This window comes from Eurosta solidaginis, chromosome 1, assembly GCF_040869045.1.
Source record: "Eurosta solidaginis isolate ZX-2024a chromosome 1, ASM4086904v1, whole genome shotgun sequence".
NCBI lineage: Eukaryota > Metazoa > Arthropoda > Insecta > Diptera > Tephritidae > Eurosta > Eurosta solidaginis.
Window position 1 is genome coordinate 347439570 of NC_090319.1, and position 26711 is coordinate 347466280.

Sequence of the window (26711 nt, forward strand, 5' to 3'; positions counted from 1 at the left end):
AAACGTTTTGCGGGAAATATATTGTTTTAATGCAAACCGTGTCCCAGGGCATATAGGAATAGATGGGTATGAAAAAGCGTATGAACCAACTAAAAGTTGCGCATCTCTCCAAGCTTGCTGCGTATAGTTCCCAATTTAGCGAGATTGATAAAAGGTGAGAGTTGCACATGATCGACCTAGCGGGAAAGGCGTGAATCGAAGCGCGTGACCGTAAAGTGTCGAAAATCGTGTGTTGCTCTTACAATTTTATACTAACAAAGTTACTTCTATTATCAAATAGATTCATGACGAATATTCTGAATGGACTAAATAAGGCTTGGTCCGTGATAACAGATGTAGGAGGCGCGGGTGGGAGGAAGAAACGATCGAGCACGTTTACACTACGGACACATTCTGTGTATGTGAGGTTCTCACCGACCGGTCAGTTCAACCTAACCTTACCTCTTTTATTTTTTATTCTCACTATCTTTGTTAATTCTGTGTACAAGTTCTTCGTCCAACAGCACCCTTAACGAAATTTTCCGCCGTATATTTTTAAAGAAAGAATTTTTTAAACCAGAGGAGGCTTTCGAGATATATTTCTATTTTTACATACTGAAATACAAGCCAAAAAGCTCCTTGCATAAGAGATTCCTGTGATTCCCATTAATTGGGCTTAACAGCCTAGGCCATTTTGGACGTTTCGCAACAAGATACGCCAACTATCCCTGGTATGCAAAAACTGACGCAAACTGGGAGCACCATTGAAAATCAACTTTTTATATTCCTGCTTCTCCTAAGATAATGATGGCTCTCCCTCTTTTTCTGATTCGACAACCTTGAGGGGGTCTGTCTTCATCCGTTTGCATAACATAACCTAGTCCACAAAGGTTTGGTGGAGTGTTATCGATGTTGATGGTCCTTTGCCAGATATAGATTCGAAAAGTTCCGGAAACAAGTACCATTAAGTCGGTAGTAATTTAATATGACCTGATTGAACTTTCTAGGGCATCCCACCCCCTAGTTCCAAGTGTAACTCGCCACGGGTAATTGAGTTTAACAGTTTGGTTGGAGAAGCTTAAAATTGTGCTTACAAATCCGTGAAAGTATTTCGTTACACAATCCTTTGAATCTTTCAAGAGGTATACCTGCCGAGGGTATATTCTATGCCCTCAAATACGCTGGGGGCCTTTTAACTTACTATCGTTCGTTGAGTAGGTCGGCAGCATGCACAACCACCTATCACAATTCTATAAAGCCAACTTGAAACATCTTTCAGTCAGTTTAACTGATAATGTATCACATTTGCTATGGCACGTATTGGTTGTTGCAATTTTTATTGATGTAAGCATCGTAAATTACGGCGTATTGTCTTTAGTACTATATTTTACAACTGGGTATACAAATTATTGAAAATACGGTATTGTGCAAAATCGAACAAAACAAAGATAAAGTGTAAAACTAATGAGAAATCGAAGTGGTGTATTGGCACTTTTGTGGCGAACGGTAGGGTAGGATGTCAGAGCGTTTAACATTTCGGGTAACCTGAGTGTCGAAATGAAAGTCAAACTCTAATAAACACTCTTCTTTACTTGACTTCATCAATAAATAAGACCAATTCTTGCAAACGTGAGTGCCGTTTGTTGAACGCTAGAGATTTTGCGATAACCAACCGACAGTTCGATACAGAAAATCATACACGCACTCATACACTCAATCAAAGTTATTCGAGTGTTTTGGGTTTGTGTCTGGTGTCTGTTGTATTATTGGTTATGGTTTATCCTTTTTCGTAGTTTTCCACACGTATGCATCCAAAAAGTGTATTTGGCAATTGAGAAGATGATCAGCGGTGGTAAATGTGTGGAAAAGGAACAAACAATGCAATAGATAGATACTCGACAAGACAGTATTAAATAAAAATTTGTACAATACACAACGAGTCATTGCTTGCCCGATTTCTATGTAGACATAAATTTTTGCAGTATATGTAATGGAGTTGGTCAAATCCAGCGAGAATATGGTTACGACGCTGAAGTAATCAAAAACTTTACTCTTCACTTTTTATGTGATTTTATTCCAATCGAATATTTGTATTACATTGTGAGTTCGTAAATTTAAGTTTAATGTTTTTAACTATGAGATGTATGTCAGATACTATTCTAGCTTTTACTTGTGTCTTTTGGTGGAAACTAACTGATTCTGTGAAGATGTGGCAAAAATGTTTCAACTTATTAATTATTAGGAAGATATGTATCTAGTATCTTGAGTTTTTAAACGATTTATACGAAGTTTTCATTGATAAACGAAAAATATTTGTACGTTTAGGCGTAATGCATGTGCGAGGTTAAGCGTTGGGCACATATTTTTACGTTTTCAGATGCCCTGAGGCGAAATTGTTTTCAAAGGCATACAAAATGAGTGAAAAATGCCATGACTGTATATGTCCATAGTGCTAACGGAATTTGCTTTACGACCGAACGGACAAACCCCAAATTAGGTACCGGGACTAATATTATAGAATAACTCCGTCCTGTTCGCAAATACCAGGAGTTTTCTAGGACCTAGCTTAATTGCTGCCTCGAGATCTCACAACTCTGCTGCCCCTATAAGTTGGAGCTTCGCGAGCGCAACACTAACACAGAACATACGCAACCATTTCATTCTGCAGCTCGTACGTCCTACAGCTGCTGTTACTGAAGAGGCCTAACCTAAGAACATGTGACGTAAGAAGGCAGTGTACAATTAGTATGCTCATAATGAGCCTTAAGTCAGCTCTCTTTAGAGATATGAGCAACTTTGTGAGTTTAACATTGTAGGATTTGCACATGATCTTAGAGATTATGCAGCTTCAAATTTCCCAAGGTCTTCTTTGACGATTTAGCACTCTCAATGGCACTTTTCACCCCTGTTGGTTTTTACCAATAATTCTTGGCATCCGAACGGATTTAGTCACCGGGGGACTTATGCGAATTTTTTGTTATGGAGCCATAAAGTAAATTTTTTTCTTTGGAAAGAAAAAAATATAAAAAATTTAGAGGTTGGTAACTCTGTTTATGTACAACCAGCTGGTAATATTGACATTTTTCGATGTAACAACTATCTCTTGTGGTTGAATTTTTCCTCAAATCGAATTTATTGCACTAAGGTAAATCAGAAGATTTAAAAAAATTTGGCCGCAGCGCTGCGCTTCCCGATTCCAATCTAAAGGATCTCAAGTCCTTTTCCTCATTGTGCTTCCAAGTAAGTGGCGGTCTCCATCCTTCTCTACTTCCATAGACTGAAGTCGTGAAATGTACCGTCTGTGTCTTGTCATCTGTTTAAATTTGTCTTACATGTGAATTGTATCAAAGACTTATGAATGAATTTTTCTAGTAATATTAAATGTGAACTGAGCTTAAGCTGGGTGCGATTTCGCCAAAATTTTAGGTACCTAATGTTCCAATAGAACTTTCCGCCACTGCAATAATTTAGGTAAAAAGCTGTCTGATCTATGCGAGTTGACAATTTTTTTTTTTTTTTTTGACATTATAAATTGTTTTTTATGCTGAAATATCATACAAATAAAACAAAAAACTTGTATTGTATTTGCAATGAGCAGAAATATGTGCTTCAAACAGACATGGGAGGGATCCACGGTAGGAATTCCCAAGACAGTAAAACATGGAAATGCATCGACTCCAACTCATAGGGCCTTTTTCGCCAAGAGTAGTGGTGCACATTTTCCTCTATCTAAGCAGGATTAGGATGTGGCATTGGCGGCCACCGTGGTGTGATGGTAGCGTGATCCACCTACCACACCGTATGCCTTGGGTTCACACTCCGGGCAAAGCAACATCAAAATTTTAGAAATACGGTTTTTCAATTAGAAAAAAAAATTTCTAAGCGGGGTCGCCACGCGGCAGTGTTTGGCAAGCGCTCCGGGTGTATTTCTGCCATGAAAAGCTCTTAGTGAAAACTCATCTGCCTTGCAGATGCCGTTCGGAGTCGGCATAAAACATGTAGGTCCCGTCCGGCCAATTTTTAGGGAAAATCAAGAGGAGCACGACGCAAATTGGAAGAGAAGCTCGGCCTTAGATCTCTTCGGAGGTTATCGCGCCTTACATTTATTTTTTTTTTTTAACATAAGGCATGCCACTTATTACACATTTTTGGTCAATTAGTGACCAGCTCAGACAAATTTGCACAGCTCTGATAAACAACAGCTACCATCATCTTGGGACAATTTCCTGCCACTAAAAAAACACAAAAACGTAACAAATTCACCAATAGATTGCCACTCCGACCCTACGAAACCTCAGCTACATTATCGCGGTTATATATGTATGTGTGCATATACGCATTTCACGTAACAATATTTTTTTATATCTAGTACGAAAGTGTCACATACACACAAACATAAAATAAGCTTATTCAAAAAAAAAAAAATACGAGAAATATACTTTTAAGCTACTTTAATAAATGTGTATGAAAACCTCTTCTCTTAAATTTTAGTAAATACCAATTGCCCATTAACTCCATTTTTAATTTTCAGATCTCATGATCGCGAAAGTGGCGACTACGCAGGCTCCATATCAGATCTGCAGAGTGTCACCTCACGTCTAAGTGCAGTGTCGGTAAGTAATAAAAAAAGACAAATATAATTATGTATGCATAAACTTTTTAAAATTTTAAAACTTTCAAAAACGAACTTTTGTTTTTAATGCAAAAATAATTTTAGTCAAGAAAAACATGCCAAAGATAACCTGCAACTGCTACGTTAAAACAAAAAAAAAACCCCTTTTAGTACAACTAAAAACATAGCACTCAGCAATGACGCACCCAACCAACCTGTGCGCACTTTTTTTGGCATTTGCGCTAATAGCTTAAGAAAATATTGAGTTGTCATTTAATGTAACGGCAGTCGACAATTGGCAGCGGGCAGCCAGTCAGTTGATAAGGGCCCGAACGTTTTGCTAACGAATGGCGGCAACTGTTGGCAGCCTCTAAATTGATTAAGTGCACTTTAAAAACAAAGTTTTACTGCTTCTCCTGCTGCTGTTTTGCCATTTTACAGTTTTACAATCATCCAGCAATGATTTGTCCATTCGTGAGCCATTCATTCAATTTGGCACAGCCGTTGTCGCATTTCAACTGCAGCACCAACGTTTATATTACAAAGTAAAGCCGAAAGCAAAACAAAATTGAAAAGCTAAAAAGTAAAGCAATAAAATGTCTAATAGCAACTGCATAAATACTACAAACACACAAATTTACTATTTTTTCGAAAAGCTTTTAAAATAACTTTGCAAATTTGTTGAGTTACTATGATTTTTGTCGCAGCAACAGTTTCCAGCGCCACAAGTGCACTTTGCTATATACATATGCATATATATATATGTGGCTTGTTAATATAAACATTGACTCACACATACGCATCTAATTTTGCAATTATTGCTGCAAGCTTGTTGGTTTTCATCAACTTTAATTCATTTTCTTTTTGTCAATCGCTTTGTACCCCAATCATTATCAGAGTTGGCTCATTTATTTCCATTTAAAAGTTGCTCATACGCCATGCCCACCTCTAGGTTCTAACTATACATACATACGTACATTCATAAGTATGTACATTAGAGTGGTCTTAATTAAATTGTTTTACGCAAAAAGACTGAAGACAAAAGATTACACGAGCTAAAGGAGTGGCACATTTCCATTTTTTTTTAATTTTCAAGAATAATGCCCAATAAAATCTTACAATAAGTTGTAAATATGCTGCTTTACTTATAGTGTATTTGTAACAAGAATATGAAAAAGGAAAACAATTTTTGGAAATGGGCGTGGCACTTTCCATTTTTCAATCAAGCATTTTCCAACGTTTCGGAAGACCAATTGACGTATCAAATCAAAAGCCGTTACACATATTTCTCCCATATTGGTTAAGGACCACGCATATTTTACAAACATTTCTTTTTTTTTTAATAAAGAATCATAGACCAATTTAAAGGTATTATCTTTGCGAAAAAAATCTTCATATCAATCGTATTTTACTTTGGAAATGACATTATAACAAGAAATTTAATAAACTAAAATATTTGAAATATGTGTTTCACCACTCCTTCTTCGATCATTCATTATTCTGGGTTTCGATAGCCATTACTGGAAGAAGTATCCAAACTCCATTTCGTACAGAGATTCCATATATGAAGCAATATGAGTGGGAGGGGCACTGGAAATTCGAGCTGCAGTTGGAGGGAAAAGTAGAACTAGACATAATGGAAATAAGGAAAGGACAGAAATAAGGAGTAAAACAAAAATTTAAATTCGCCGTTTTTTTTTTGATGGGGGTATACAATTTTTGGTTTATAATGAAATTGAAGTGGAAGAGGCAGTGAAAGTGGTAAGAATGGGTGCAGGAACGAGTTTGGAGGTTGAAGGGAGAAGTACAACCAGAATGAATGTTGACAAACGGAATAAGAAAAGGCTAGATACAAGAAGGAGAATTGGACAAAAAGGAGCTGATGATGGCACAGCGGGTGAGACGAGGAAGGAAGGACCACTTTTAAATTGTGCATATGTACTTTAATGTGTTCCAGCTAAAACTAAATCCTTAAATTTATTTGCCCCAAAATCGAAATATCGTTGCGCATATTTTGATTTCGACATAATATATTTTAACGCCAAGAAAACCTTTAATTTCCAAACTATGCGCCACTAAAATCTGCGCTTGCTGTGAAAATAATTTCAGACTAGTTTAGTTAGAAAAGGAGTTAGTTAAAAATTTGAATTTACACAAATTGCTACACCCCAACTGCAACCAATATCTGTTGACAATCAAAATTTCTCCAAAATTTTCTAACCAATGAATGAATATGAGATGAGGTCTCCTTCACAATTATCGCTCTAACCCTTAAGTTGCTTGCGACTAATTTCATTTTTGTTTCCTATATAAACGTTTTTTTTTGTTTCTTACAGATTGGCACTAACAACTGCACTGCACGCTATCGTACACTGAGCGGCGGTGTCGGTGCGTCGCCATCGCTTTCACCAAGCCCGTCATCCGATTATGAGGATATTGCGGCGACGCGCGGTCTACCACCCAGTCTGGCGGCGAAGAGTAAAAAGAATGGCATCCCACACAAAGCCAATACCATCAGCCAGAAGGTTACTGTACATCATGTAAGTTAATTACCGTTAGAAAAGTAAGAACAGCACGTTTTGACTACAAATGAACAACTGAATTAGTATTGTGAATATTTTAGAGTACATGTGTATGTGCGTGTGTGTGTGCAATATTAGAAATTTTGCAATTTGCTGTCGTAAATCTCATGAAAATCAAAAAGTTTGCTCTCCAAATGCAAATCATGTGTTGAAATGTGTAAATGGGAATCTAGTAATCGAGTAATAATGCAAACAATGAGTACGAGTACATTAGATTATAAGTGTAAATCTGTTAGTTTGTTTATATAGTGGTGTGGGTAAATATATTTATAGGTATGTGTGTGTGAATGATCTCGTGCTCTTGCATACAAATTACGAAAAACCAATTGGTAACTAGCACTGACTGACCAGCGACCAGCGAGCCTGTAGTTGCTATAATACACAAACGAATTTCGTAAGTTGGCAGTTTAAGCAAATGGTCCAACAAGCAAAAGCTACCAACAAGCCAAGTGCTGCCTCATGGCTCCTGCCGGCAACTTGTCGAGTCATTTTAGTTATTCAACTTGTTTGCTGCTTGTCAGCTTCTTGTTGTTGCTGATTTTGCTTTGCAATTTTGTGTTTACATTTGCAATCCGATTTTGTATCTGCATAAATCGTTGGTTTGTTCAAGAAGGATGAGTGTACGCGTGTGTATGTGTGTGTGCGTATGTGGGGTATTTGTATGCACATTTCTTTTTTAATCGCATTATAGACTTTTCAACTATTTGTTAGCGTTTTTGCATTGGAGCCGCATTGAATTAGCTTGGGCTTATGCTTGTTTTCTTGGAATGCAAAATCGTAAATATTTTTGTGTATCAAATATCTAACCACGAATTTTCGGCTGCAGTTTGAGTTGATACCCAATCGTTTTGCAGATTAAAAATGTAATGTATGAAGGAAAAGGGTAATCAAAATAAAGAAGCATTTCTAGCAAAATGTTCATGTCGCATCATTACTAGCTTTTATATTTTGGACGATATTTTCTATTTTTTTTTATTTAAAAAAGTCAGAGCAGGGCCTTTTCAAGTAACAAAATTCAGTAGAATATCTGGATCTGGCTATAGTCTTATAATAACTGCATAATATTCTCAGCGGAGGTGGTGGGGTCGGAGAAGAATTTACAATTCTTCTGGATTAGTTTTTCTTTTTTTAGGAAGGTGATACGGATGTTAACTTAGCCTGTTCAGTTTTGACGTGACACTTCCTCTAATAGGTTGAGCAGATTCTACTCACTGGTGTTTGGACGCAAGTTTGGTTTTTTTGATGTGTAGTTGCTAGACAAATTCCAACTAAAATGCCTTTAGGTTTTGCCAAAGTAAAACTTTGTTGTATCGGAAAATAAAGCTGTGGAAATGCGGGGCTTCTTCGCTAACTAAAGAGCAAAAACCATACTCAAAACGCTTTTTTTCCTTAGTGAGAATGATTTTCGGTCCAAGGAATTTCTTTCCCAAAATAACGAAATTTTTCTATAAACAATTTTTTTATTATTATAAAAATTGTGCGAAAAAAAGTTTTCGAGAAAAACGCGTTTAAAGTTTTTGTTTAGTTTGACTCTGTGTAGCGGCCGGCCGTTCTGAACGAATTTTGTGATTAAAATTTAAGTAACTTCACGATAAGCTACAAGCTTGAAACTTGGAATATAGTTCACAACCCGATGACAATGCAATAATAAGAAAAAAATATCCGATAGGTGGCGCATGGATCGAAATATTTAAAAAAAATCGTATTTGTGGTCCGATTTGGCTTTAAATGCGATTTGTGAAAAAAAAAACTGTAGAAAACTGCGGATAGTTCCATTGGAAATAGCGGTAAATTTCCTATAAGAATCACACAGAAAGTGACCAACGGTATTTTCGCACAATAGGGTCATTTCATGATTCCAGGCCACATATATTGAAATGAGGAAAGAAATGTTCTGAAGAAGTATGTTTAAAATGTAGGTATCCCAAGTGAACGGATTCTGTGTCCATCCCAGTCCCTCAACATATCGATAGCTATGGGTAGTACCCTAGCTAGCTTTACCCCACCAAACACATATTTGTGGGCAAAAAATACTGCAAGTTATACTTTTAGTTATAGAAATTTGATGGAAGTCGGCTTTTGTGGCTGAAGTTTTGGGTTTGCTTCTTTTTAGGTTTGCAAAGTCTAATTTAAATTTGGACGAATTTAATTTCATTGCATTCATAACACAGTTGATGGCTTTAAAATAAAAACAAAATAATATAAAAAAACAGTTTGTGTGTTTGTTTGCTGTGAACCAAACAGTCAACCAAGCGTCCACAGAGAGCTTTCCACCACATCACAAGCATATATGTTGGTTTAGATCGAATGGAGAAAAAAGCACAAATGGAGTCTTCCGAATCAACTCTGACAATTTTATTAAAATTTCAAAGATAGTTGCATTTACATCCACAAAGGGTTCCCGTAAAGTTATAGGGAGACGGACCAGGGACCAATCAGATCTATGCGAAAAAATCTCACTTACGGTGCAATTTTTTTATACTTTCCTGCACTATTATTTGGAGCACTTCTGTTTTAAAAGCGGATCGCAAAAAATTTGGAAAATAGAAGGAGCAAGATGGGGAGAAGGAGTTACAGAGAGAGAGATTGAAACAGAGAAAAGAATTAAGTGACAAAAACAGATAGAGAGTGAGCAAGATACATTGAGAGATAAAGAGAGGAAGAGGGACTGAGAGATAAAAATCCAGTAGATAAACCAGGGATTATCCCAACCAAAATTCCTATTGTGGTAAAAGCTTCTCTTCACCCGAAAAACCTTAGAGTGCTTAATAACAGAAAGCATTGAGTTTTAAAATAACGCTTACAGAAGAAACAATAAAAAAAATTATAATTTTTACTATTTCGCAATTAAATAAAACACGCTTACAATGTAAGACTAAATACGTAGGTTTGAAAGAAATGACGATTGAACCTATGTTCGAACATTGCATGTAAAGGAGCTTTTGTTATCCCTGGGTGAGGTTCTACGTGTGAAAGCTCAATAAAGCTCTCAAGCGCGTGTGAAGGTGCGCTCTTATCTGAGAAAAACTAAAGTTGGGTCATAATCATGTTATAAGGAACATAAGCCTTACCCCAAAATATAATAAGGGTTTCTATGTGGTTGGGCCTTAAGCTTGCCACCTGTACGCGCCTGTCAAATACACTTGCGGCCTACATCATGGACATAAAAAATGAGATAGACAATTATTATAAATTTCGGACAAAAGGCAAGCAGGTGTGCAGGACTAAAATATTAAATAAAATACACCTAAAACATTTAATCTAATCGTACAAACTAAACAAGTGTAAAGTAAATTAATAAAACATTTGTTAAACTAAAACCAACATACATATAACAAAAGAACCAAACTAAAACTAACCTAAAAATACGTATTCTTGGAATTGGTGTTTGGGGCGCAGTAGGGTGCGCGCATATGTACAACTTTTCCGGAGGTTCCGAAAATGAACCTTACAATGTAGACCGGGTTTGTTAGATATATTCAAAGCAACGCTAATCAAATAGCAACCTTTTCTATTGAGACCAAAAACTCGTGAATTATAAAAGTATTCACCAACTTCAGGGAGTTACGAAAAGCTGAGTGAATGATGAATGATTTTTGGTGACACTGGCTCGAATTGACCAAATTATATTTATTTCGCTAGGAAGAGTATTTTGCACTTTGTTCACAGTAATTTTTGAAAGGACGTGATACTAAACTTTTTTCTTTTTCACATTTTTCTCTTCCATTTCATTTGCACAAAACACTTTGCAATCAACTTGAATAATTGACACAATTAAATTACTTTTGTTCAACAACTTCTTCTTTTTTTTCATTAAATTTATGTTAATAAAACTTATTTGCTATTTTTTCACACCGTTATTTTCCTGATTATCCTTTCACTGCAATAACACTTAACATTTTCATATCTAACTTCATTATTTTTTGCTCAATCATAATTTATATCGCTTTTACTTTTCTTCATTTTAATTATTATTTTACATTTGATTATGTTTCACTTATTTACCACAAAACTCTTTGTTAACGCTAAATCATCACGCAACGCCCGTTAATATGCAAAATAATCATTTGTAAAACCAAACCAACAAACTGCCATTATCCTCGTACGGGATGTAACTACTGCTGCTCCAAATCTTTCGTCGCTCTTCTTTACCCCTTATGTGGCAACAATGCCTAAACGAATTTCTTCTCTTTGTTGCTTTGCCTGGCAGTCGAACGAAATGCGAAACTCACCAAAGGAAATTGGCGTATTTAATGAGAATGGAAGGAACTTTGTAGCCACAAAGGATACTTCAAGGGATTTCAGCAATTCTCAAGATAATACAGACCGCGGCAGTATGAGCGACCAAGCTTTTGCATGCTCAGCAAGTTCGGTAGAAAGTTTACCAAGCGCTTCCGGTTCAAGTAAGTACAATATATATATATTTATTATATAAAAATACATATACATACGTACATACGTGCAGGTTTATTTAGTTAGCTTTCTATTCATGTGCCAACAAATTGGACAATTCACTTTCAATTTTTTTAAAATTTATGTGTAACCGCAACTATAACTAACTTGTATACGTGCCGCTCCGAGATCGCAACCATTACTTTACTTTTGCTCACTTCATTTCCTTGAAGCATTTTGTATATATGTATGCGTCTATTAGTGTTTAGTTGTTTTGTATATTTCTTTTTCTTAAAAAAATTAATACGCAGCAAGACCATAGCTGCTTGGGTATAAAAGTTGCTTTCAGTATTTACCAGCAAAAACGCCCACAATGTACTGTGGTGCATTTGGCTAAAAGACGCTGCAAAAGGAAACTTCTTGTAGGCTTTTAATTTACAATGATATCTAAGAGTAAAAAAAAACCTATTTTTAGCTACTTGCGTTGATTCTCGAAAATTGTAAGTTTCTTTTCGAGAATCAACACAAATACACCAAAAGGATCAGCATAATGAACGGTACGCCTATCATGTTTGAAGGCGAAATATTCACTCAATTTTTAAGATATCTTCATAAAATTTGACGTCCGATTAATAATTTTTCAAAAACGAATGGATCAGGCCACTATAGCATATATCCCCATATAACCGATTGTTGACATAAGAAGGCTACTATCATTTCTTCCACATTTTAACAGCAATAACAACCCTGAAACTTCACCGGATGTATATCTTAATAGACAATTTTCTTCTGTACGTGTGTTTTTGACTGAACTCCTCCTAAATAAGCCTGGGTATTGGCGCAATTTTTGTGATGTTGACACGATGGCACCATCACCAAGGCCGTGCCAACTTACTGAGTTAGCACTATATGTTATGTCAGGTTAGTTACCCACACTTCCATTCGGAGACATTTTAGTCCATTGTGAGTACAGAGTGGCGGCAATTTCGTTTAGCCCCATTACCCCTTAGTGGTCCTTAACGAACCACTTGCTTTTCCTGATGAACCCACGAAGAAGCGAGACGTCCACCTTCCCAACCTCTGCCATGCTGTAGAAGAAGCGTGAGCCCAGAAATCTGAGCCTTCTTTGAAGCGCCGGGCATCGGCAGAGAAAGTGGTAGATCAACTCCTCTTCCTCCTCTTCCTGACAGCTTTTGCAGAGCGAGCTTGTTGGTATTCGCCACTGTCGGAGCATTGGTGCGATAGCACAATGACCTGTGATGACACCCGTAAGTACCCTCACTGCAGATTTGTTCAGTTTGAGAAGGAAGCTGGTGTCCTTCCTATCCAATCACGACCATAAGGACTTTGAGACTTCGCAGTCAACCCTATTGGTCCATAGGAAGTCCGTTGCCCTGTTCTCATATTCGTCGATTCTCCCTAGGAGATAACTCAGCGGCGGTCGGACGGAGCTGTCCACCTCACTTATGTCTAAGTCAGAACCTTTCCTAGCCATCTCATCCGCGAGTTCATTCCCCTCAATGCCGCTGTGCCCAGGGACCCAGCAAAGGGAGTCATGATTTTATCATGTTGGACTCTAATGCCCTTAAGGCGGCTAGGCTGTCAACAAAGATTGTTACGTCGGTATTGGGGACCGCACTATCTTAGAGCAGCTTTGCCGCTCTGTCTATGGCATAGACCTCGGCTTGGAATACACTGCATGCGTCAGGATGTCGGAATGATTGGCTTAGCTGTATATGTGTTGAGTACATCCCAGCTCCAGTTCCCTTGTCCATTTTCGAACCGTCGGTGTATATTGTGATGGCCCAGTCGTTGTCTAGGCGTACTTCCCATTGCTCCCTTGAGGGATATCGTATGTTCTGAATCTGTAAGTCCAAAACCCCTGTAATGTGATCTGTTTTGGATGTTAGGGCGGTTATTATTCCGTTTAATTTCCCCTTCGTCATATCGTCCAAAATCGTCGCGTGTCCGTGCTTAGCTGTTTTCCGCATGTTGGATTCTCTTAGTCGTAGAGCTCCTCTAATGCTAATCCCTGCACGAAGTCTTGTAGAGGAGTCAAGTGAAAGATTACATTTGGCGCTTCCTGAGGTGCGCTGCTCACGGCGCTTGACATTCCCAGGCATGCCAGCCTTTTTACCTTCCCGTTACTCTGTTGATTACTCTTTTTGTCTAGCTACTGTGCTGTACATGCCATGAATGACATGTGGGGCCAGTCCCCAGTTCCGCCCAAAAGCCCTTTTGCAAGCGTAGTATGCTGCTAGAGCTTTCTTTGATCTCATCTAAACGTTCCTTCGCCAGCTTAACTTGGAATCGAGTATAATTCCAAGATATTTCCCTTCCGAAGATAGGATTAACGCTGTGCCTTTTAGCCTCGGTAAGTTAAAGGAGGGTATCTTTGTCTTTGTCGTGAATAGGACAAGCTCGGTTTTCGTTGGGTTTATCCCCAGCCCATTTTGCCCTGCCCATCACGAAATGTCGCAAAGTGCCGATTCCATGAGTTCGCTGATAGTTGGCAAGAATTTGCATATGATCAGAATCACTAAGTCATCGGCATACGCAACTACCTTTCTTGCTTTTATCCTACAGATTTCAATAATTTCGTTGACCACCAGTATCCATAGAAGAGGAGATAGCACCCCGTCTTGGGGGGTGCCTCTGGTCCCTAAATTGCGTTGACAACTCTACACCTAAGCATAGAATCGATCCATGCAACTATAGTGCTTTGGGTTCTATATCGTGTAAGAGCCTTGCAGATGGCCTCTGTCTGCACGATGTTGAAAGCGCCCTCAATGTCGAGAAAAGCTGCTAGCGTGTACTCCTTGCAGTTCAGTGAGTTCTCGATGGCACTGTCTGTCTCATGGAGGGTACTTTCAACTGATTTGCCTTTTTTGGTATGCGTGCTGAGCTGCATCCATCTGCCAGAGATTGTCACTGCTTCTAATATGTAGATCGATAAGTCTCTCCAGTGTTTTAAGGATAACGGAGCAGAGGCTTATTGGTCTATAGTCTTTGCCTTCCGAGTGGTTAAGTTTTCTTGCTTTAGGAATGAAAGCCAACCATACATTTCTCCAGGCTTCGGGTACATACCCATCTTATAGGCATCTTGAGAAGATGCCATGTAGATGTGGTATCAATTCGTCATAAGCGGCTTGTAACATAGCCAGTATCACCACCATCCGGTCCCGCCGATTTTTAGGGTTCGAATGATTTTACACCCCATGATATTTTATCTCGGTCAACAATGTCCGTGACATCGGTTTCCGGAGGGTATACACGGTTTTCTGGCATCATCGTGTCTGTCGTATCCGTGCATCCCGGAAAGTGTGTCTCCATCAAGACCTCTAGAGTTTCCTGTCTGGAGACGGTCCATGAGCCATCAGACTCCTTATGCTACTAAGGGCTGAACTAGATCCAGATAGTATTTTGCGAAGTCGTGATGCCTCATTTGTAGTCGCCAAGTTCCCACAGTATTGTTCCCGTGATATCCTTTTTGCTTTCCTGATGCAGCTTTTGTATTTGTTAAAGCTACATCTGTAGGCATTCCAGTCCTCTTCAAGCCGGCTATGTTTGGCTTTGTTGAAGAGTTTTCTTGTTGTTGATCTGAGTTGGCTTAGCTCTGTGTTCCACCACGTAGTCCTCGGTTTTGTCCGTGGTCTAGTAAGAGGACAACAGAGTTCAAAAGTGTTTGTCAATATCGTTGTCAGTCGGTTTACCGCTCTGTCTATATTATTAGCTCCCCGTCTGACTTGAATTTCCGTGGATAGCAGTTTGTGAGATACTACTTCAGAATATTTATTCCAGTCTGCTTTTCTTGGATTCCTGTATGGCCGGATAACTTCCACCTCAAGATCGATGTTGAAGGGTATCCTACTGTGGTCCGAAAAGGAGTATGTGTCTGACACCCTCCAGTCATAGATTTTTACAGTGTGAGAGTCTGTAGCCAGGGTGATATCTATGACTTCCTCTCTAATTCTATTCCTAAACGTTGGCTGGTTGCCTTTGTTGCATACAATTAGGTTAGTAGTAAGTAAGTAGTCAAAGATGGACTCCTGCATTTGTGTCGCTACTCCCCCATAGCTCATGATGTCCGTTGGCGTCGCAGCCTATGACAAGATCCATCCCATGCGTTTCCGCGAGCTCCACGAGTTTTCGGAGAGGTGTGGGTGGTGGCGTGTCCCCCCCGTACGGGAAGTATGCGCACGATAGCAGCAGTTTGCGCCCTTGCTTATTTTCGCACACTACAGTGACCAGGTCTCCGTCGTAGTGCTGTGTAGAGATAAATAGATTAATATTTTTCTTAGCTACTATGCATGCTCGAATGTTATCCTCGTGACGTGACGGCAGCCGTCCAGCACTAATCCGCAAACCCTGTCCCAAACCAGCCAGGGTTCTTGGATTAGAGCCATGTCCACTCCGTTTTCTGCAATGAACTTCGTTAGGTCGAGCGAGGCGGAAGCTGAGTGGTGCACATTAATCTGCACCACCGCGAGCTTTTCCCTTTACGGAATCTGGCCCGTTAAGCGGCACAAAAACTTTAAGGGAGCCCAGCCCAAACCTAACGATCCCATTAAGCTTCTTTGTGGCTTTCAGCGACGTTTAAGTAATTGCGATTAGTAGGTCGCTTGCAGCCCTTGTCTTGGAGGGAGTCATAGAGACCACCTGCCACTGGTCTGCCCTTAGCTCCTTGTTCTGCGTGCCCAGTAGTTTCAGTATGGACTCCGTTGCCATTACTGGAAGTGGTATCCACACTAAGACCACCGGACGAAGCGGTAAACTGGAGCGAGGGATCCAACTGCGCTCCCGGCCAAAGAGCACCCAAGCCGTGGACTGCCTTCGTTAAGAAATCGACAGATTTCTTGTTGCAGCAGCCGACAACCCTGACGCCCTTCTGCCAGCCCGCGCCATCGAAGGATATCTCATCGCTCTCAGCCTCGAGCATCCTACCCATTAGCTTGCCCTCTGCAAGCAGCCACTTTTCCGGCGTTATCTTCCCGTCAGGGTTGATTTAGTCGATAACGGCTACTTGTAGACCTGAGGGGCAGTCGAGGGTAGCGTGAGGTTTCCGCTTTTTCGACTCCTTTTCTGGCCCTTCATCGGACCTGATCCTCTTCCGGCCTTGTGCGCCCATCGATCCGGACGAGAACGCTTGGTTAGCGTCCTTGCCCTAATCGTCTGACGCTTTCCGGCCGTCAGATTTAGCAGCGTTAGGTGCTTTGCTACTACCTTCCTGTGCTTCCTAATAACTGCCCTTTCTCTCACAGTGAGAGTGGCAGGGTGTTTCTTCTGCATCTTCCGAAGGTAGTAGGAAGAGTTTTTGTAGCCCTTCAAGGCTTTCTTCTCCCTTTTTACCTTCTCTGATTTTGACCCCTTGTCCTCCGCAGTTCCTGATATCTGGGCTTGGTCATTCAGCAGAACGCTCTCAGCCTCGGAGGATATTTCATCGTCGTCGCTCACCAGTGATGATAATTCATCCTCGGTGGCGCTGACAATGGCTAGACTTCTCACCCGAGTCCTAACGCTTCCCTCAGCACCAGACTTAGATCCTGCTTTTGCTGTGCTCCACAGAGCGTGCTCGGTCAGGGGCAGAGCTCTTGTTCTCCCAGTAGCATTTGTAGACTGTGTAGCCTGGGGCTCCACTCCGCAGCCTGAGAAGTAGCTGGATCTCGACGCCAGATGACCTTCTCGCTCACCATCTGTCGCCGGTACTGGGGATCCGACCCCCTGCACTGTAACTTTTCTCTCTTCCTTGTCTCCCATACCCGACGAACCGAATTCGCCATTACCCTTGGAGTTTCTTTTAAGTCTACCACTCCTTCCAAAAGACTCAGACTCGACCGCCCCTAACCTGTGGAAAACAGACGTCATTGTGTGCCGCCCCTGACATGGGGAGCAGAAGCACACGTGCCGTTAAGGCTATGTGTGCCACGTGCCGCCCTGACCTGGGGAAACAGACGCACCTGACGACTTATTGACCCGTTAGGGCTGTGTATACCAGATGCCGCCCCTAACATGGGGAAACAGAAGCATCCGGCGGACAAGGAGTGCCGTCCCTAACATGATAAAACAGTCGCACACTCGTAGCCGTAAAGGCAAAAGCAGCAGTTCTTGGTTACCTCTCCACGAAGTTCGAACCATATTATCGGTTTTGATTTTAACTATTGCGCAGCACCTTTCTATCTTATTAATCACACGTTCCTTATGTTGGATGGCTGGCAAGTAAGGTCCGGACCGGACAAATTCTGCCATCATAACAACCAGAGCTTATTTTGAGCTATAATCAAATGGAAGGCGCGATAACCTCTGAAGAGATTTAAGACCGAGCTTCTCTTCCAATTTGAGTCGTGCTCATTTTAGTTTTTCCTACAAATTGGCGTGGCGGGACCTACTTGTTTTATGCCGACTCTGAGCGACATCTGCAAGAGCTTTTAATACATAAATTGGCTGCTAACACAGCAGCTGTCAGTAGGTGTCGCTCCTAAATCTTTTATCAGTCATAGGAGAAATGAGTTCAAGTGTTGCCAGCTCATAAAGGACTTTTACAAGTCTCGGTGCCAATTTAATAACTCAACACTGCACAGAGGTCACAGCCTTTCTCCTAAACGACTGGACCAGCATTTTTTGTGTGTATTCAAGATGGTTTGATGATACTTTGGATTCACAATTTCGGTCTGGGAATTGAGCCAAGAACGGACCTTCTCCAAATAATCTAATTGATAGTGCAACTAGCTTGAAATTTGGTGCAGAAGTACTTCCTTTACTGGCTTATTATTTGAGAAACTTTACTTTGCGTGAAGTGGACCACGGATCGACCTATTCCAAAAAATTTAGTTCAGGGGTACCTATTTGACAAATATACTATTCGAGGCACTTCATCCAGGGGTTGACCTGTTATAAACCAAGTCATATATGGTGCGACTTGTTTGAAACTTCAATTAGTGGCTCGTTATTCGAGAAACTTTTCTTTGCAGGAAGTGGACCAGGGACCGACTTATTATTCCAAGAAATCTTATTTACGGTGCGATTCGTTTGAAATTCGGTACAGGGGTATCTCTTTGACAAAGATAATATTTGAGAAACTCTTTGACTGATCTATTATTTGAAACTCTTATTTTCTGAACGTGAACCGTGGGCCAAACAATTATCGGTGCAGTGGTACTCATTTGCCCAAGTTAATATTTAAGAAACTTTTCCTTCCGTGAAGTAAATCTGTGGCCGATCTATTCGAAAAAATCCCCTTTAAGGAGCTATTTGCTTGATATTTAGTACAGGTATTCCCCTCGACAAACGGGAAGTGAGACGGAACGGTACGAAGGAGATACATAATTGTTTAGTAGTGGTAGTGGGACTAGGATTGGGTGTGGAAATAGTAGTGAAATTGGTAGTAGGAGTGGGAGTGGGGACGGTACTTAGAGTGGGAATGGTTTCGGCAGTGGGAGAAAGATAAATGGAATAAGGGTTAAGAAAAAAAAGGAAGATAAAATAGAAGGAATGAGAAAAAGGGTGAAGAGGTAAATCGAGGTAGCCTTTTGAAATGCAGGCAAACCAATTTTCGGGCATACCAGAAACTGGAAAGCATTCTAGTGTCATATTCTGTCAATCATACAGATAAGAAATTGATCGATGTAACTCCCTCATATATATTACTGGAACCGTGATGATGAGCCCGTTTTTACTTTAACGAAAATAAAAAAGGCGTTAAAACCAAGTACTCGTGAATCGTTTTGTTATCGGCATATTACCGCTGAGTCATAGGCCTCCTTTAAGTTCCTTAGGGGTTTCTTATCGGCTTGTTATTGACGGATTACAGATAAGTAATTGATTTTAAATTGAAGTTTTATCGTTAGCTCTTTCATAAGGAATCGATTAATCGTCTTGAACAAAACGTTAACATGCCGATAAGAAATGATAAAACTCTATTAAGAAATCGCCAACTTTCTGATCACAAATCGATAACTTTGCTATAACAAATCGATAACACGCCGATAAAAGACTGGCGATAATGCAGCGATACTTTTTGATATCAAATATATAACTTTTCGATGGCGAATTGACAATTTTTCGATTACATTCGAAAGCTTTTTGATAGCAAATCAATAACAGTTCGATATAAAATAGATAACTTTTTGATAACGTGTCGTTTAATTCTTGATAAAAAATCGATAACTTTTCGATAAAAAATCAATAACTTTTCGCTAACAAATCTCCAACACACGACTATAAATGATAACACTCCTAGGACAAATAGATATCTTCTGGATAATAAATCGATAAATTTTTGATACCATATCGAAAACTTTTAGAAAAATAAACGATAACTTTTTGGTAAACAATCGGTACATTTTCCATACTAAATCGATTGTTTTTCACTAGCAGACCATAACAATAACTCGCCGATCACATTCATCAGTCGATAGCAATTTTAAAAAACTTTGATAACGAATCGATAACTGGTGTATACACTTTCCTTTCCGTTCCTTTCCTTCCCTTTCCTTTTCTTTAGTTTCCATTTCCTTTCCTATCCTTTCCTTTCTTCTTCTGTATCACGTTATTTCTTCTTTTCCTTTGCCGTTTCACTTTCTGCTGTCTAATTTCGCTAATAGCAACCCTACCACGTACATTGCTTTCGCGTTACGCTTCAGTGTAGACACTACATTTATGCCTCCACTTACGCTTACATTTCGTGAGCTAAAACATATACTCATCAAAATGAAACTAGCTAATAAATTTTTCAGACAATATTTGCTGCTATATTTTTATACGCAGGTGTATTCATAAAATCTATTCTTAAGACAAAGAGAAAAATGTATGAGAATCAACAGAAATAATATACTTATATTAGAAACAACTCCTTGTACTAAACCTTTCCTAAGTTTAGTAGTGAAGATTTTTGTGAACAAAAATCGACCAACTTCACCACAGTATCTCGCTTAACCCTCTTTACTCTTTCTATACACTCTGATTTGAGTGAGTTTGCAGCCAGCGTTACATCCCGTAGAAATTCTCTGTTTTTAATGAATTTTTAATGTGCTGCCGAAAGTGGAAAAGTTTACGAAAAAATTATACTAGTAAAACAAAACGAAATTGTTGAAAGGCTGTTTAACAAAGGATATTATATCAGCAGGGCGATTGAGTTCATATGCGTTTTTCTCAAACTGTACTACAGCTGTTTACAGTTAGCTCTTGGTTGTTTTTTGCTAGTTACTGCACTTTTTCATATTTACGTAAACTAATTTATTTTTGTATATTATGTAAACTTACATACACGTGTATGTACATGTGCATATTTGTGGGTATCTACATGCAATTTACTTATATATGAACATTAAGTATGTACATTCTTAATTGTCGACATCAATACTTTGCCGGATATTTATTTGCAGCAAATTTTTGACTTTTTGTTAAACAATTTTAATGAAGAAAACTTTGCATTTTTGATGCATCAGAAATTCTGGATAATGCTTCAATGAACAGCAAAACAACAGCAAGCAATCAAAACTAAAAATAATTGTATTTGAAAAAATTTCTCCTGTGGCAAATCATCAAAGAGTTTCTATCAATTGCTTAAAATATAATTAAGGCGATTCTTTGTTTACATCGACTACCAGGAAAGTTTTACGTCTTTGAGAAATAACCTTTAGATTTAGCAGAATAGTTCAATAGTTGATTGTAAACAACTTAAAATAAATAAAACAAAAGAAAACAAAACAATATTAAAGAAATTAAAATAAAATAAAATAAAAGAAAATAAAATAAAATAAAAAGTAAAATAAAATAAAATGAAACAAAACAAAATTAAATTAAATAAAGGTGCTGGAAATACTAGATCTAGATAAGATAGCACCGAGTATTAAGAAACTGCTGCGCCATCTCTCGTCCTTGTGGGAAATTACCTTAAATATAAGTCAATGAAAGGTCTCATAAAATCCACTCCGAAAATCAAGAGGAGCACGACGCAAATTGGAAGAGAAGCTCGGTCTTAGATCTCTTCGGAGGTTATCGCGCCTTACATTTATTTATTTATTATGTGTATTAAGAGAGGAATTTTTCAGGGAGACATATTTGGCCTACTATGGATTTGTCTCGCTCTAAATCTGCTATAAACCATCCTAAAAGAAACCAATTATGGGTTTACCATTTAAGCTCCACATTTGACGCATTACAAAATGTCACACCTGCTATACATGGATGACATTAAGCTGTATGGGGCAAACGAGCATCAAATAAATGCACTGCTGGAGCTTACAGAGGATTTTTCAAATGATATTAGAATGTAATTGGGTTTCTGAGGGGCCCGCGATTTAGAGGTACTATGACATTATTTTTAATACAGGAGAGTCTTTAGTTATTCCATGTGCAATTTTTAGGCCGAATTTCAAAAGCAACGAAAATCTGCATTTCATTTTAATATTACATTAAAGTGTGAAAAATAAAAATCTATATATATAAAAAGAAAGGCTAAAATGTGTGTTAGTTGGTCGCCGATGTTTGAAGAGATGTGTTGGTCGATTTTGTTCAAACTTTCACACAAGTTGCGTAAACCTCACGCGGTGGTTACTACATAGGCTTGGTTGCGATCGACGTACAGGGTCTCGAGATATAGGCCGAAACGTGGACCCGAGTACCCCTAGAAGGTGTATATAGAATATGAATAACAAATGAAACCTGTTGATGAGTGCTTTAGTACAGAGTAATATATTATCCAGACATGGACTGCGACTGGGATTAGGACTAGGACTGGGACTGAGACTCAAAGTGAGACTGGGACTGAGACTCGGAGTGGGACTGGGACTGGAATAAAATACATACCACCCTTTGGGACAGGCAATAAGGGATGCAGAAGAATGAGAAGAAATTGAGAGAAGAGAAAAGAGAGAAGGAGAAGGAGATTGAGAAAGAGATAGAATGAGACGAAGATGGAGATAGATGAAGCGAAAAAGACGGAGGGAGGAGTGAATAAAAGGTTTAGGAAAAAGTGAAGAGGGGGGAGGGCAGAGTCATATGGAAAAAGCTTAATAAAACGTATGCAGATAATCCAAATTTAGGGCAGGACAACGTCTGCCGGGTCTTCTAGTATCAAGTATGTTATTAGAAATGTATGATAGGAAGCCGTACATATCACTCTGACTAGAGCGATAAGCCACTTGAGCGCTTGTCAGCCGACACACACTTCTCAAAATCCCCATACCAGAATATACTTTTGTTTTATTCACCATTCTACTTTTTCACGAAATCTTTCGCCAGTTCTTTTTCAAAACTTAGGAAATTGACATTTCCATATCGTTAAGTCGATATGAGCGTTATTTCATATACCCTATGAGTTTGAATAGGTGTCATGTATGACACCTACTGGCCTCATAAACAGATAATTTTCTTGCACTTGTCGAACTCTGAAACGACTCTTTGAATACGGTTTTCAGAGCCATATATGAATTATTCAAGCCTTATACATCAAAAAAGCAGTATAGATGCTTTCTCCACAAGTACGGTATACCAATGCCAGTGCAGTGTACTGCTTGTACACATAGGGGAAGCTAGTCCCTGTGGCCTGGAATGCCAGGTAACAACGCGGAGGTTAAAATTACAAAAAATCCAAAATGATTATATCGATAAGATGCAAAAACTTCCACCGGGAAATAAAAGGCAAGCTTAAGTTGGAGTCATATCGGAATCCTAAGTCATGAGCGCTCGGAGAATGTTTTAGGGGTGTGTTTTTTCTTTTTACATGTACATACATATGCACTTAAACTTCATATAGACTCTTAAGTGCTTAACTTTATCTGCAGTTATGATATTGTGTCGCGTAAAATAAGTTCTAAAAAGTGTGTGCGTCCACTATTCTTCACTTTCTATTTTGGTATGTTTAACACACTATCTTTATTCCCCACTATCTCTCCATATATTACTAACATGCGCAATTATCCATAAACGGCCTTTTTTTAGTTACAGATGTAGATGTATGTACATGTACGAAAAAAACGGTCAAATTGACTAGCAAGGAAAGTAACTGTGCAAGTAAGTTAGTTATATTAAGTCCGAATATCTCAAGGACCCAAACTTATTATAACGAACAAGGTTTATAACGAAGATTTCCTTACATCGTATATATTTCATGGGCATAATTCTGTGACACTCAGAAGCATGAAATCATCAAAACAAAAAAATTGCGATTTATGCAAATAAGAATTATTTTATACGACACATATTAGTTTGAGAGGTCATTTAACAAACTACCATACTATTTTACGGCCCACATATGTAGGTAGATTTTCAAATTTTAGGCGGCCAAAAATATTTTATTGCTTATATCTTCTTAAAACTGTTTAATAAATGAAAAATTATAATAATTTGTGTAATTAATTGGTTATATTAAAAAAATAGGTATTACACTGTGTAACACTAAAAAATTTCTGAGCAGTGAGGCCTGTTGTACAACAAGAAGTGTAATAACTTAGTTCTGTCTTTATCTAGAGTAAATTTTTAATAGGTTTGATGAAAAATTATAATAATTTGTATAACTATAAATAAAAAAAAAATGTAAGGCGCGATAACCTCCGAAGAGATCTAAGGCCGAGCTTCTCTTCCAATTTGCGTTGTGCTCCTCTTGATTTTCCCTACAAATTGGCCGGACCGGACCTACATGTTTTATGCCGACTCCGAACGGCATCTGCAAGGCAGATGAGTTTTCACTGAGAGCTTTTCATGGCAGAAATACACCCGGAGCGCTTGCCAAACACTGCCGAGGGGCGACCCCGCTTAGAAAAATTTTCTTCTAATTGAAAAATCTTATTTCTACAATTTTGATGTTGCTTTGCCCGGGAGTTGAACCCAGGGCATACGGTGTGATAGGCGGAGCACGCTACCATCACACCACGGTGGCCGCCATATATAATTTGTATAACTAATCGGTTATATTAGAATAGATATTACACTGTGTAACACTAAAAATACCTGCGCAGTGGGGCTATTTTTCATGTTTTACAGCAACCCTCTATCTAACCCCCTATCTGCAAGTGTCTGCAGCCAAATTTAATGCAGTTGACAAGCTAGTTGTGCCAGGTACAATGTTCAAAACTAATTTTCGCTTGGATGGACTTGGAAACATAACAAAACTGGTTTTGAACACCAAAAATAAAAAAATAAAATTTTTTTTTTTAACATCCTAAATAAAATAGGTTCTTTATCAATTTATAACTTTTAAAAATCACAAACACCATTAATAATGTTATATTTACCTCAAATATCAGAATCCATTACAATTCCTCAATTCAATTGTCTTAAAACTTAAAATATTCACGTTAAAACATGCGATTTCACATAGGTAAAAAAACCATAACACGCGTTTCAGAAATAGCTAAATTCCGATTACTTGACAGCTAACGCCAGATATGCGATGGATAGGAAGGGGTAGAATTACTGTTCCCCTGTATATTCTTAAGTTGTAGGAGTATTTTTTTTTGTAATTGTGGCAACTTTCAGAAATTCAATTATGGCCGCCTAAATGTCTAAAATCTACCTATGTGAGGCCTTTGACATTGAATACCATGAATGATCACAAAATTGATTTTTTAACCCAAGAAAAACTGTATTTTTTTAACTACTTATATGTCTGGCTTTTACCAGACAACTCCGTTATAAGGAAACCACCGATTTTAACTTGGTTAAGGCACGCGGTAAATTTTTGGTATTGAAATTTTTTAAAGGTTTGTCGACCTGTGTTCTTCGATACGAGCTATTTATATTATAGACGTATAACAATTTTCGTTTAGTTATTCCGTAATTCATTACACGTTATATTAATAATTATCCCATTATTTTTTTCTCTTTTACAGGCACTCAAGCGCTAGTACGACCAGGTAGCCCACAAAGCTCTATTTCCACCGAAGATCGTACTTCGTTAGCACCAATTTGCAAAGCCAAAGCACTTGTCGATAGCATGCCGAATCCATACGATAAGGATGCACTCAAATTTAAGGTAAGAAAAAAACTCAAAAACGAACAAAATTCCTAAATTTGACAGACTGAATTTTAAATATATAAAAGTAATAAGTGATAGATTGGTATTGATTACTGATATTTGACTGGTGCCCTTCAGTTGAAATATCAAGTGAGAGTGTCATCAATCGCCCAAGAAATATTCGTATAACTGCAAAGTAGAGTACATTCATGAAATGTTTTAAAAATTTAATTTTTAAACATTTTTAACCTTTAAATATTTTATCAAAATAAAATATTTTGTGCTGTTCCTTAAATTACGAAATCCTCCGAATTTATTGAAATTAATCAGTATAGGCCAACACATGATGCAAGAGAAGAAAGCAATTCCACTTTGACATGTGTGACATAAACTGTGCTAGTTGTCATAGATAAAATTTGTCAAGTGCTGAAAATGCATTGCCACCTCAATAAAATTATGTTCTTATTTTTTGTTTTATTTTTACGAAGTATTTTTATTTAAGTGTAATGTACAATTGACAAACACGCATCAATAAATCAACCAAATGAACACACAAAAAATCTCAAACGACTAAACTCACTGACTTCTACCTACTACAGCTAACCACACAAGTTGACAAGGGAAAACCACTCCATTTCGGAATGAACACATAAACATTAAATTTGCCAATACCTGCTCATGCATCTACGAACTGTAAATATAAGAAAAACGACAACAAATCAAAATAAAAAATGATACTGGACATGGGATTTATGGCCAGCCTTATGCAGTTTGAGAAAATCCCTAACTATGGTATTAATATTAACTTAACTCCATTGTAGCTGATAACTTGAGTAGTAGTATAATTATATTTAGTTCCTCCGCATTATTCTTACCATGAAATTAAGCAGCTTCCCTTCTTCATATCTCGAAGTCTCGATTGAGAACTGCCCATTCCTGCCACCAGTTAGTGTCACCTCAACTAGCGCAATTCACGCCTGCAAGCTCCTAAGTCTTAAGCCCTCCCACTAGTGCAAGCTGCTCGTATCTGCAAAGGCTTAACACCCAAAAGTGGAAACGAAACCACGAATTTGTTTGCGGTCGTGTCAAGTTCAGGATACTGTGGATGCATGTGCTTGGAACGGTGATAGTTTCAATACCTGCCTGAAATAACTAGCTTGTTAAATATCAAAAAATTTATTTATTGTGTAGA

At 38.4% G+C, this 26711-nt stretch overlaps 1 protein-coding gene across 3 annotated transcripts in view; it reads left to right on the forward strand.

Moving 5' to 3' along the window:
- The window catches only part of LOC137238023 (uncharacterized), a 101853-nt gene that overhangs the window by 67658 nt on the left and 7484 nt on the right, over positions 1-26711 (forward strand). For 2 of the 3 annotated variants that reach the window (XM_067762536.1, XM_067762537.1), the window contains exons 10-13: positions 4511-4592; positions 6928-7131; positions 11384-11576; positions 25395-25537. In XM_067762536.1, the coding sequence (XP_067618637.1) occupies positions 4511-4592; positions 6928-7131; positions 11384-11576; positions 25395-25537 (622 nt within the window). Of the gene's footprint in view, positions 1-4510; positions 4593-6927; positions 7132-11380; positions 11577-25394; positions 25538-26711 lie in introns of all 3 variants that reach the window. The other variant, XM_067762535.1, reaches the window with a different exon arrangement.